The 13,195-nt window shown below is 56.2% G+C and overlaps 4 protein-coding genes across 4 annotated transcripts; 1 reads left to right on the forward strand and 3 right to left on the reverse strand.

The window, feature by feature from the left end:
- Nucleotides 1-3,556: 3,556 nt before the first annotated feature.
- SPRG_04921 (hypothetical protein) lies at nt 3,557-5,261 on the reverse strand (the record flags this gene model as incomplete). Its single annotated transcript, XM_012344059.1, has 2 exons — nt 3,557-3,746; nt 3,802-5,261. The coding sequence occupies 2 exons, from the start codon at nt 5,259-5,261 to the stop codon at nt 3,557-3,559; spliced, it is 1,650 nt and encodes a 549-aa protein (XP_012199449.1).
- A 245-nt stretch (nt 5,262-5,506) lies between these two features.
- On the reverse strand, nt 5,507-5,852 carry SPRG_04922 (hypothetical protein; the record flags this gene model as incomplete). Its single annotated transcript, XM_012344060.1, has 2 exons — nt 5,507-5,593; nt 5,664-5,852. The coding sequence occupies 2 exons, from the start codon at nt 5,850-5,852 to the stop codon at nt 5,507-5,509; spliced, it is 276 nt and encodes a 91-aa protein (XP_012199450.1).
- A 1,865-nt stretch (nt 5,853-7,717) lies between these two features.
- Nucleotides 7,718-8,482, forward strand: SPRG_04923 (hypothetical protein; the record flags this gene model as incomplete). The annotated part of the gene is made up of 1 exon (XM_012344061.1): nt 7,718-8,482. The coding sequence occupies one exon, from the start codon at nt 7,718-7,720 to the stop codon at nt 8,480-8,482; it is 765 nt and encodes a 254-aa protein (XP_012199451.1).
- A 1,062-nt stretch (nt 8,483-9,544) lies between these two features.
- On the reverse strand, nt 9,545-10,310 carry SPRG_04924 (hypothetical protein; the record flags this gene model as incomplete). Its single annotated transcript, XM_012344062.1, has 2 exons — nt 9,545-10,213; nt 10,254-10,310. 2 exons carry the CDS (start codon nt 10,308-10,310, stop codon nt 9,545-9,547), a joined length of 726 nt encoding a protein of 241 aa, XP_012199452.1.
- Between the last annotated feature and the right edge of the window lie 2,885 nt (nt 10,311-13,195).

The following is a 13,195-nucleotide window of genomic DNA, read 5'->3' on the forward strand; positions in this document are numbered from 1 at the left end:
AAAGAAGAGATGTACTTGCAAAGCTCATTAGTTGCTTCTTGAACGGGTACCTCGACTTGGCACCGGGCACGACACTCCGCGCCTACTTGGCCGACCAGCTCGACTGCAGCCCCATGCGCGTGTCCAAGAAGCTGGGGTCGGGAATGCTGCTGGGACGGTATGTGCCGCGACGTCTTGGCTCGACCGCGTACATTCCGAACCGGCACCCGACGGCGGCGTTTGCGCACGCGGCTCAAGAGGCGCAGACACAACTAGCAATGTTGCGCAAGCTGAGTTTTACGTGTCTTCACTAAGATGCTTCGTTTGTGTGGTGTAGGATATGTCCATATGGCTTAATATTGTCTTAACATGTTTTTTGTATCGTTCACTCGACACTGTGCAAGTTCTGTAGGTCGCACGAAAGCACCTTGCGAACAAGGCGGCGTCTTCCTCTCGCTTGCGACAAGGGATTAGCTAAAAGTAGAGCTCTAACGCCCTGTGATTGGCCAAAGATTCGAACCGCAACGAGTAGTTTCTTGCGGCACGCGTGAAGCTAGCTGTGTTTTCGACGACGGCCAAGCAAGTGCGCCATCTTGAGCCGTTGCCTGAACCGCAGCACCCGTTTTAGCAAGGCAGCAACTGTCAACGTCCAAGACCCACGGTCCAAGCCAAGGTTATTTCCAAAGAAGTCGCGTCCAAGCAGCATGCTCACCTTAGCTACTCAGTTCAACCCACCCACCAGTCCCTTCTTGGGCGGCGGCGGCCTCGCAGCACGAAGCTCACTCTTCCCCCATGCACTTGCATTATGGCCACAGGGACGGACACCCTGGCGTGCTTGTTTTTAGTCCGATGGAGCCTTTTGCAGAAAGTTAACCCGGTTGCTTTGCAGTGTCGACGTGAAGAAATGCTTCAAATCGAAGCTTTCGCAAGGTTAGTAGCACGCTTTCCCGGTGGTTCGCCGCCGCGACGCAAGGTTTTGCCTCGAAACACCCTTACACTACACTGTCCGTGGCTGCGTGGACACTACCAGCACGCAACATTCTCTGCCGAACAATTACATGCGCGCTACACATCTTGGGCAAGCTTGTAACACGGTGCCGTCCTACTTCCCGGCGGTGATCGCAATCGTTCAAGCTCTTTATTGTTGTTGAACAGAGTTATATTACATGCAATTATAAAGATTGGGTGGACTTCCTAATGCGCTCGTGAGGCTTGGCCGGTGCGTCAGCGAGGAGCGTTAGTGGTTGTTATTCGAGATTGTGCAACACGAAACGCTCTTTCGGTAATACAGCCGCATCTGGTGCTTCGATGCACTCTAAAACGAACAACCACGCAGTACCCTAATTTGACGAGATTGCATCGTCGAAACCAACGTACCTTGGAGGATCGGCAAGCCATCGGTCTCTGCAGATGCGCATGTCTTTGTAGTCTTTGATGTATTGTTGGTATCTGGCATTCGCGCGGGATGTGCCCGATGCACATTCTCCATGCTTGGCGTGAGACCTCGCGTCGTCCGTTCATTTTTGATGGTTTCAAACTAGCTCGTCAGCGATCTGTAACCGTCTGGAATCACGTCACAACACATCACCGTAAAGGGCGGTCGGCACCTGGGTCGCTCGAGTCGCCGCACGGATTGCTTGTGTGAAGCAGTAGTACACATGGATGGATACACTGTTGGAAGACCCACCTTGGGGCCAGGGGGGCGACAATGAGGTAATGAAATTGCTTTTTGTGTCCTTTTGGCGCATCTGATTGGTCAAAATTGGGAGAGATGTTCGGAATTACGGGCCAATCCCTGGGCATTATTGGTGGGATGGAGATAGCTCGGGATTGAAGATAGGGCATTTTGATATTAAGGCATATTCGGATTGGCATTTTCGTCTAATTTAGGCATGTCAGTTTCAATTGTCATGAATGCATCAACTTCCCGCCTCAAGCTGGTAAAAGCCTCTCATTGGTCAATATGTTGTATTTATAGCCAATAAGGAAGGCGTATAGTGGTTGCGCAAACATCCCGTAGAGCTCTAATCATAAAGGGTACCTACCGTATATTTTATATCAAAGGGGTCTCCAGTAAACATAGTATTTGTATGTCGTTTGTAAGATGATGTCTCTTAATAAAGGCATAGTACGGTATATTTCACGCCGAAACCGAAAACACTACAATATCAAGCCACGGTATGTCCTCCGCCGTCCGTGCCGCCACCAAACAAAGGTGCCAAGTCATGAAGAAGCAGGAAGATGGGACACTGGAGGTCTGTACCTACAATGGCGTATGCGTACGCCGCTACCGTGACCTCAACGTCGTTGCGTGCATCATGTGTTGGAAGAAAATGAAGTCGGAAGCCGCGGTTACCGTGGCGCCCCAAGTCGACCACGAAGCCAGCGCAGGTGTGACGACCCGACGCAGGGCCAACAACGGGGGCGTGCGCTCATGTACTGACGCCTGTGAAATCGAGTTGGGGCTGCACGTAGTTTGGCAGATGCGCTTCGCGAAGAGCTGCGCGATCTGCAAGCGACTCTCCGCCAGCAGCTCCGCGAGTGTCAAGACTTGTGGGGATTTGGCGCAACTTCTTTGCCGTGTTCGACGAATCTGGTCTTACGGACAACGAGTGCCTGGCGCACGTCGACGCCTTCTTCGACTGGTTGGACCCTATTGTTCGTTCGGCATTCTACGCGCGCCCCATGGGCCAGCACTATCCGCTGCAAGTGGACGTCCAGATGCAACGCATCGCTCGTCGCGCAAGTACTGGACCTACCACCACCACCAACTCGTACAGCGACCCGGATTTGCTCGATCTCGACGAGGTCGCTGTGCTAGATGACAACGACCAGCTCGCCGACATGGCAACCTATACCAGCCAGGTGTGGGCCTCCCTCGAGGACGAAGAGTCCAAAGACGTCAGTGGAGACGTCCGTGGCGTACTGGTTGATTTGGCTTGTACTTGAGCGAGCGGTTCGTGGTCTTTGTGCGAAGAGGTTGATCGCGGTTGCGATGACGAACGTACTGCTGCTTGCGGGCCAGTTGCGTGATCTGGAAGTCGCGTTGGTGTCGCGTATGTTGTCCTTCGACTGGTACTTGATCGTGCTGTAGATCTTGAGTAGCTTGCGGAGCTTGACAGCTGTGGCCCTGAGCTGTACTGGTAGTGTATGGATCTCCGGTCTCCCCTCAATCGAGTCGGGGCTCGGCGAGTGAAGTTTGCGATCATAAAGTCGACGTCGAGTCGTTGCTGGGAGCCGTACACGGCGTTGTTGACCGAGTCGGAGCTCTTGGTCAAGTTGGTCGTACGGGCTGTTTGCGGAGGCTCGGGATCGGGATCGACGTAGGCGCGTGAATACGATGTGGGTGGTAGTACACGCGGCGGCTTGCCTGGCGTTGTGCTTGGTAGAACGGTCAAGTTTGCGTGCTTTGTTGCCGTGGACTCGTCCTTGCCTTGGACTTGTTCTTGCCGATGGCGTAGCTTCTCGGCTTTTGGCGTCTCTCGAGCGGTCGCGGCTTCGTGAGCTGGACGCATGTCGACTGCAATGGCTTGGGCATTTGTTGGTGCGTCTCGCTCTGCGTTGGTTGGAGCGGTGGTCACTTCTGCGCGTTGGCGCTCAGTGTTTGCGGTTTGGGCGATGGCGGTTGCTTCTTGATCGTGGCACGCGCCTTCAATGTAGTTGTACGCTTCCTGCTGCGCGTGTTTGTGCTGAGCTTGTGCGTCAGCATCGACTGTGGGCTCTTGGGCTCGTCGCTCTTCAGTGGCGACTTGGTGTTTGTGCGCGCGCTCGAAGCGCTCGTTTGCTTCATCTCGATGATGCTGGTCGTCGGGTTGCTGGCACATTTGCTCGTGAAAGCGTCGTGCTTCTTCGTTTCGGCGTTGTTCGTCAGCGAGCTGCTTGCGCATCTGCTCGTCTTGCTCGTCGCGGCGGCGTTGATCTTCTCGCGTCCTCTCGTCGTAACGGCGTTGATCTTCGGCGATTGCAGCCTGCTGCTTGCGCATCCACTCGTGGTGCTGTTGAGCGTCAAACATGCGCTGCTTGCGCATCTGCTCGTCGTGACGGCGCCGATCTTCGGCGATTGCGGCTTGTTGCTTGCGTATCCACTCGTCGTCACGAGCTAGCTGCCTTGCGAGAGCTTCTTCGATGCTCTTGGCTATTGACGTCGGTTGAGGCTCCGGGGTCGCGTCGGTGGCGGAGTTTGCTTTGGCGTCCTTCTTTCGGAGGCGCTTTGCGCCGTAGCAGTCAGTCGTGTTGTGAGTGTTGCGTCTGCAGCGCTCGCACCACTTTTTCTGAAAACGCGACGGTGGTATGGACGTGTCCGAAGACTTGTCATCACCGCTGCTGTCGTCGTCGCCATCGCGGCGGGTGCCGCGATTGCGCGGGGTAGGTGTGGTGAAGTGAGCATGGGCGTGCTTGGGCGTCTTGTAGCCCACACCGGTTCCGACTTCCTGCGTGAGGTACGTGATGACGCTGTCGAGCTTGCGAAAATCATTCCACTCGTTGTCAAAGCCGAGGATTAGTTTCATAGTCTCTGCCCGCTCGGGGCACGCATGATGTACGAAGTAGCGGATGACCATGGGAACCGGAAGCGCGAACTGCCGTTGGACGTGGCGGTAGAACCGTAGGTGAGCGAGCCATGACTTCGACACGGGTTTGGGAGCCTTGAGGAGTTCGGCTGCCTGGTTTGGCGATAGGAGCGACTGGAAGGTGCGTCTGAGCCGAGTGACGAGGTCGTGGTAGCCAAACGTGCGTCCTTCGAGCTCGTCTCGGTAGTGGTTGTAACATTCGAGGGCTTCGCCGCTGAGCTTTTGGATGAGAGCGCCGCGTCGTTGTTCGTCGTTCCACGCGTGATCGGGAAGGCACGCTTTGTTGTGGGCGATGGCGTCTTCAAACGACCGGAGCCAAGATGGGAAGTCGCTGCCAAGGCCCGGGTACGTCTCTTGACCTGAAAAATCCTTGCACTTGAGGTTCCAGTCGGAGCTGGATGTAGATCGGGTCGGGGTGGGTGGGACATACGGCGTGTAGCCTGGGGGGTCTCGTGGAGGTTCTTGTCGCGGGATGCCTGATGGGTTGCCTGGCGGTTTGTTGCGGACCGATCGGTTCTCCATGGACGCGTCGTCATGGGTTTGCTCTTGCATTTGACGAATCAGTTCGGCGAGTTGGTGTGCCCGAGTGGCCGCTGCGTGTGCTTCGGTTTGGGCTGCAAGTCTCGCGGCTTCTGCGAGTTGGGCTCGTGCTATCGCGGCGTTCCGCGCGGCTTGGATGTTGTTGGCGGTTGCGGCGATGCGTTCGCGTTCCATGGCGATGGCGCGGGCAATGGCGCCCGCTTGCTCTTTGGAGCGTCGCTCGTCATATGGGACTCGCTCTTGGCGTGCTTGCTCTTCGCTGGCGGCTCGCTCGTGGCGTGCTTGCTCTCGATCTTGGCGTGCGCGCTCAAAAAGCTCGTTCGCTGCTTGTCGATGTTCCTTCAGTGCTGCTTGTCGATCGCGGTCGCTTTGTTCTCTTTGTTCCTTCATGCACGCTTGCCATTGTGCGGCTAGACGTTCTAGATTGGCGGCGTGCTGCTCTTCTCAACGTTGTTCGTCGTGTCGGCGTTGCTCGTCGTGGCAGGCTTGCTGCCTTGCGAATGCTTCTTCGACGATCTTGGGTGTTGACGTCAGTGTTGATGGCTTCGGCGGGGTTGGTGCCGCCGCTGGCTCGACCTTGATCTTGATCGAGTCCATGTCGTTCTCCGACCGAGGCGATACTGATCGCTTTCTCGTGCCGGGTACTCGCGTGCTCTTGTCGACTTCAAGGCTCGCGGCTTTCGTCCGGGCGGCGCGGTCCTTCTGGCGCAGCCTGCTCTGTGACGGTCTTTCTTCGGGCTCGTTGGGATGCTCATCTTGTTGCATCCATGGGTCCCGACTTCCTGGATCTAGCGACGTTCGTCTAGCGGTGTTGTCCTGGAGTGGTTTTGGAGAGTTTGTCCGGGCGGCGCGGTCCTTCTGGCGCTGCCTGCTCCGGTGTGATCCCCCTTCGGCCTTGTGGCGCTGTTGTTGCGTCCACAGCTCCGACACACACACGCTGGTTCCTGCGAGGGTTGTGTCGCAAAGGTGACCAGGAGTATATTTGGAGAGTTTGATCTTGATCGGTTGGCTCTGCGCAACGCGACCTTTTGGGCGCCCTTGATCTTATAACTGTTCCCGTCGTGGCTACGGTTTGGAGGGCCGTCGCCGCGGGTTCTGACGTCGTTGCTTTGTCGCTCGCTTGGTGTTGCGGCTGGCGCTGGCGTCGAGTTGTAGGGCTCATGTGCTCGGTTGCGATTCCGGCACGGTCGAGTGTGGTCGATCGCAGCCCCAGATGAAGCCCTTGGGCTCATAACCTGTTGGAAGACCCACCTTGGGGCTGTCGCCACACTCATGACTCGTACAGTCGGTGAAATGTAGAATGATATTTATAGCCTTTAGCTATCTTGTAGTAAGTGCAATATGCAACTTCCAACATACACATACGTCTTCGATTGGATGGGCGCCTTGGCAACGAGTGCGAGGGTACTTTCATCACAATCTGAGCGCTCGTATGCGTCTGATGCCGTGAATGTTGGTGACCAAGTGGCAAGCACGTGATCGCACCCCAGCCAAGCGCTTGGGCGGAGAGCGGTCCAGACCTGTTGAGTCTCTGCCGATTCGACTTGGCTACTTTGTCGATACCGCGACGAAACACAAAAGGTGAATCTACCAATCGGAGTGCCTTGGTACAACAACTCCGTCAGTGGGTAAATCAACTTGTTGCTTGGTCGACGACTACTCGTATTCGTTTTGAGCCCTATGTACATGCAAGACAGCATTTGCTCCATCTCAAAGTCTTTCCAGCCGTTGAATGAAACCTCGAGAGCAGTGAAATGTTCGTAGTGTTGCAGTTGATACGGCTTCGTACCTGACTACTCGGGAGTAGCCAATGTACGCATGGCCACCGATTTTAAGTTGACTCGAACAAAAACACGCCGTGTCGTTCTGGTCTTGCCCACCGATTAGTACGATTCCACGTTCTGGTCCTATTGTTCGTTCGTTGATTCTACTAGGGGCTTTTAAAACTCGTTCATGGGTTCGATGGAGAGCGAATCGAGCTACTCGTAGCTACTTGCTGCATGGCGGGACGCGCGCATGCACGCATGTGCGCAGCGTTGCGAAGCAGACGCGAAGAGGCCCGGAATTATCTGAAGAAGACGGTGAGATCCAACAATGTCGTGGGGACGAAATGCGCTCATGGTGCGAGCTACGCGTTCAAATCCCTCTTCGCGACAAAGCAAATCGACGCATTTCACCGTAATCGTAACGGATGAGAGAAAGCCCGAAAACACACAGAATGTCGTCGTCGTCGTCGTCTTGCAGTGGCGTGCAGCTGGATACCACGCTCAATTATACCCCTTTGATTCTATATTTTGATCAACGCAATTCGGCATCCACACAGATACTCGTCGCAACCTAGGGATGTTTCAACCAACGAATGTCCTCTTCCATTCGCAGACATGGCGTGGCTTTTAAACTCGTCTTGAATCTTTCTACCACGAAGTGAACCAGCTGCGACTTTCGATTGGACCGTGGCGAAACGTTAGTCCGATCGCGCTGTCGTCGTCAACTGCTTACTCGCGTCCCACAGCTGCAGCTGCAACTGGTCGTTGATTTCGCGATCATCTACCGCAGCGGTAGCCTTCCGGTCACGAGTGAGATGCGTTGTCGAATCCTTCTCGTCGACCAGACCCACTCTACAATTGACCATGGACATTGCACGCCTCCTTGCACCGCTCGACCACGATGACACCGACGACTTTGACGATGACAGCACCCTGCACGACAGCCTTCGCAACGGCGCCTGGTCCTGGGTCGAAGAGCGCTACACAATGGCGCTCATCGAAGCCTTCCTCCTCGGCGCCTTCCCGAGCCTGCTGCCGGGCACGACGCTGCGGGGCTTCCTCGCATCGCACCTCCAATGCGTCCCGATGCGCGTCTCCAAGAAACTGGCCTCGGGCTCTCTTGCCGGCAAAACCGTCATCAAGAAGCTCGGCAAGTCGCGCTATGTCCCCAACGACTCGCTCGACAATGCCCATGTGCTTCACAAACTGCACTTGCTTCAGCGCACGTTTGACCAAGCGTGCAAGCTCGAGGCAATGCATCCCTCCAGTCACCGCCTCTGTCCTCGTCGCCCGACGTCGCCTGTGTCGCCAAGTCGCATGGGCCACTGGCCGCTCAAAGAAGAGATGTACTTGCAAAAGCTCATTAGCTGCTTCTTGAACGGGTACCTCGACTTTGCACCGGGCACGACACTCCGCGCCTACTTGGCCGACCAGCTCGACTGCAGCCCCATGCGCGTGTCCAAGAAGCTGGGGTCGGGAATGCTGCTGGGACGGTATGTGCCGCGACGTCTTGGCTCGACAGCGTACATTCCGAACAGGCACCCGACTGCGGCGTTTGCGCACGCGGCTCAAGAGGCACAGGCACAAGTAGCAACGTTGCGCAAGCTGAGTTTTGCGTGTCTTCACTAAGATGCTTCGTTTGTGTGGTCTATACTATTAGCAAGATGATTTCATATGATATGACATTTGTACATAATCGTTTCCGCAGGCCACTCACGCGGTGACTCAGCGCATATAGAATGCGTCCTCCAGTAACCTCCGAAAACATATATTGTACCGTGAAAGCACATTTCACACACTCCACGCATTTCACACACTGCGCGCATTTCGCACACGCCCCGCATTTTGCACACTTCACACTCGTGTGGTTGAAGTGAAGAATTCCAGCGCACCACAAGAGGAGAAAGTCCTTCATTGCAGCAGCTTGAGGTATCTGTCTGAGGATATACCTCCGTGGTTTGAAATTGGCCCAAGTCTTCCCGATGCAAGGAGTTGTACACTATGACCATGTAGCGTACGACGATATTCATCCAATAGTCTAACAAAAGTAGTGACTAAAGAGTCCCCTGCAAAGGACCAGAACCCCTTTTTGTCACCCCGTTTTGCGAACTAGCGCACGACGAGCCCAAGGTTTCACCAACCCGCCGCCATCCATTCCTTCCTAATTGGCGACGGGCCGTGGCCTGTCGACGCATCGCGCGTAATACCACTCGTTCGATCCGCGACAGCCGCCGCGCAAGTGGCTGCAGAAGCAATGAGCGCACGGCGCGCTGCTGTCGTGATGATGTGATGCGCTAAAAAGATGACAAAACGGTGCAGAACACATCAACCTTTTAAAACAATAGTACTTGTACCACCGACGCGCGATCGCTCCACGACCAATGCATGCAGCAATCGCGGCCCGTCTCGAGCGTTCGCCATCCATGGTACTACGCCTTTCCTGCCGTGCTAACCACTCCGACAGTGACAAGCAGATCCTTGCCATCTCGAGCGACTCGTGCCCTTGACGCACAGCACATCGATGAAATTTGGATGTGGCAGCCAAGAATGGTTTCCATCGTTGGCGTGCACCACGTGAAGTCGAGAAAGGAAACCAAAAGTAAAGTGATTCAAAGCGTACTGGCCGTGGTATATTAGATAGGGTGGGCGCCAGTGGGGAATATAAGTTAAGGGGGACGACATACATCAATCCTAGTTGTAGCCAAAGCACGCTTGGCGCAGCTGGTGGAGCTCGGCGAGCGCCGCGACCTTGCCGTCCATAGTATCGCTGCTATCGTGGAGAACCTTGGGTGGCGCGTAGGCCATCGTGCCGAGCTTCTTGGGCAGGTGAATGCCAGCGATCGAGCCGGTCGCGAGCTTCTTGGAGATGCGCATCGGGCTGCAGCGCAGGCGCTCGGCGAGGAACGACCGGAGACGCGTCCCGACGGGCAGCGTGATGTGGCCCTTGATGAAGCACTCGATGAGCTTCCACGCGTAGAGCTGCTCGGTGCGGCTCCAGAGACCGACGCGCGTGAGGTACGGCGCCTGCGTCTTGGTCTGCATCTCCATGACCGCCGTCGGGTCGGTAAACTTGATGTCGTACGCGTCGAGGCGCTCCGCGTACGCGCGCTCGGCCTCGGCGAGCTGCTCGAGCTTGACGACTTGCTGGACCGGGTCCACGGGCTGGTTTTTCATACCGGATCGGGCCGAGCTTGGCCGGGAGCGCGACGCCGGCGAGGCGGCCGGTCGCAAGTTTCTTGGAGACGCGCATCGGCGAGCAGTAGAGCTTGTCGGCGAGGAAGCAGCGGAGCGACGTGCCAAGCATAATGTCCGGCAGGTAGCCTTGGGCAAAGCACTCGATGAGCGCGAGCGTGTACCGCTCTTCCTCGAGCGTCCAGATACCGGCGCGCGGGCTCTGCACGATGCCCGAGTGGTCGCTCGACCCGTCGTCCGACGTGAGAAGGAGTGCAATGTCCATAGTATCGATTGGTGGTGGACCTTGGTGGCTCGGAGCAAAATGCAAACTGGGCTCTCATCTGCAGTCTGCCCGTCGCAGGCGTCGGTTCTATGACATCCTGGCGCCACTCCTCGCGTCGGTTGCTGGCGATGATGATGCGGTACACTGTAAGCTTCGATGGGTTGAAGACGTTGAAGGCCGTAATTGGCTGTGCCAAGTAATGTGGTAGGTGCAGCGCCACATGGTGCACGCATCGCGGGCGGTGCCACTCCGTGCACGGGCCGAACGCTCGCTGTGCCTGACCACGGCCACGCCCATGCGACCATCGCCTTGAGCAAGTCGACGAGAAAGGCGCGCTGGCGGCCACAAAGCAGCACGAACAAGAGGGCGTCTTCGAATGGCAGGTGGCGCGCACCCGTTCGTACGCTAGAGTCAAGTTGCGTGCAACGCGCGCCGGTCTACATAGAAACGCCGAGAAAGTGCTGCGCACGAAAAACCCATCCCAGCGCGCCCTTGACAAAACCTCCGATCGATGCAAGCGTGGTGACGCCAGACGTCTATTCTCTGCCGCCAATCGCGAGCCTGGCGACCGGCGGCGACCGGCGCGGTGGCCACAAAGCTGCCGTGCGTCCGATTGCATCGAACGACTGGAGGGGGATCCTCGCCTTGTCCCAGCAAACCGGGGCGCATAGAAGTGCGGTCGAGTACTGTGCGGCGGCCGCGCAATAAATACGCACGTCGGTCCTGAACCGATGCATCCATCTTCGAGGTGCTTTCGACGCGTCCCACCCTGGTCACCACTGGCACTGCACCCGACTTCATCTTGGAAAGGTCAACATGGCCAGTATTGTGTACCAAAAAAGGGTGCGATTGCACTTTCGGATGCGGTAACATGGTATATCAAGACAAAAAAGGGTCTGCATCGTGGATACTTGGCTCAGGTTTCGTGCGCGGCCAAGGTACGAATCTCGTCCGACGTTCCTGCCATTCCGTGGGTCGAAGGTCGTCGGTGTGACTGAGTACGAGTCGTTCCGGTCGTTCGATGGGGCTTTGCCCATTTTTTGTTTTTCTATTTTATTGCAGTTTGCGTTGGTTTATGCTTCTGCTAGAATGGGCTTCTGTCGGGCCTGTCGAGGGATCTTCCCTTGACAGGCCCGACACAAGGCGATTATAGCCGTCGACCACCGAATCGACCCAGGCGTGTACGCACGTGACTCCCCGGTTGTATCATCATTCGCTTCTGCAATTGGCGCAGTCCAGTTGTCGTTGGTGCCGTAGAAACGGACTTGGAACCCTACCCTCTGCGGCGCGTTGGGTTGCTTTGCAGTGCAGTTTGCATTTTCTGAAGGCACCACCGCGCCCTTTTTTATCACGCGCCGGTCACGTCAGGCCAGCTCTTTTGCGTGAACGGATGACAGGGTCCGCGATATAGAAATGACATGCACCCATGCGGCGGCGATTGCAAGTGACGCGAATTCACAATCAGCTCTTCCACCCATGGACTCGCCTGAGCGTACTTGACGTGCGGCACTGCGTTCGTTCAAATAGCATTACTACATTACGTCGTCCATTGTAGAGAGTGCTCGGTACGTTGGCCAAATATACTTTTTCTAGTACTCTCGGATATGTACTGTACCGCACGGCGGTGCGTCGCAGCCACAGTGCACAGTACTCGTCGATGCGGCTGCAAAGAAGCCCGGTCTACGCCGATGGCGCGATGTATCGCAGGTTCGATTTCGCGTGCGTACGCCGTGTACTGTACCGTTCCGAGAGCTGCCCTCGCGACCGGCAAAGGACGTGGCACTCCAGCTCGCAGTGTACGAGGCCACGCTGCTGCACTGCGTTCCTGTCTGCGCCGTTCCATGTCCTCCGAGTAAAGTTGACGGCATCGCATTTAGTGCAAAATGACTCGTGTTTCTTTGGAAGACTGAGCGACTGGCGGCCGAAGATACCTTGTATATCCGAGATGTCGATGGCGCATGCAAGCTTTCGTCGACGCGTCAGTGACGCCAGGACTCCAAAGCTCTGTCGGAGAGCGCCAAGGCTTCTAATATCCAAGAGCTATCCAAGGACGTACAAGCCCTCATGACGGCTTCGACAGAACGAACTTTGAGTAGTCCAATACCTGAAGGCAGTTGAACTGCGATTATCACGTGAACGCGGCGCCGCAAGTACGGATGATGACGCGACCGCCTTTGATCCCATGTTGCTGGAGCTGGTCGCCGAGCCTTTGGTCGCCGAGCTCATATAAGCACGAGCCACACAAGAGCGACGACAGACAAGTGTCATCGCACATCCACTGCTGCTAGGTGGAGCGCTGTAGCAGCGTCGTCTGGAGAGAGAACTCGAGGGGCAGAGGGAACATATCGTAGTTGAGCCAGTACTTGCAGAGTGGTGTCGTTGCAAGCTGCGCCGCCGAGAGGTCAGCTCGGTCTCGCGCACGTCTGTTGCGATCGAAGCGCTGCAATTTGCTACGACGTGCAGAGATCAGCGCGGTTCGTCAGGCACAACTTGCGATGAAGAGTGGCTGGGTAGGCACGACTCGGATAGGCAAAGTGCACGCTAGAAAGGTCGCGGCGTGGCGAAGATCGACTGCGCTTCGGGTGTCGGGTCTCAATGCGCCGACCGAGCACTTCGTCGCAAGACGACAATGCATTCCCCGGTGTGAACGCGCGGCTTGCTTCTACAGAGCGACGCCGCAGCGCATGCTTGCGATGGATCCAGGGCACACATATTCGTTCTCATGGCCAAATACAGTATCCGTGCTCATATAAATATGAACGTGTTTCGCGTTATCTTCGTTGTTACAAAGAGTTCGCAAACGTAGAGACTAGCAATCTTCTTCTTCTTCTTCATGCGCTCACAGGGCCGTGGCTGCGCAGGCGGCGGCGCGGGGGTGCATCTTG

Source organism: Saprolegnia parasitica, assembly GCF_000151545.1.
Source record: "Saprolegnia parasitica CBS 223.65 unplaced genomic scaffold supercont2.16, whole genome shotgun sequence".
Lineage (NCBI taxonomy): Eukaryota > Oomycota > Saprolegniomycetes > Saprolegniales > Saprolegniaceae > Saprolegnia > Saprolegnia parasitica.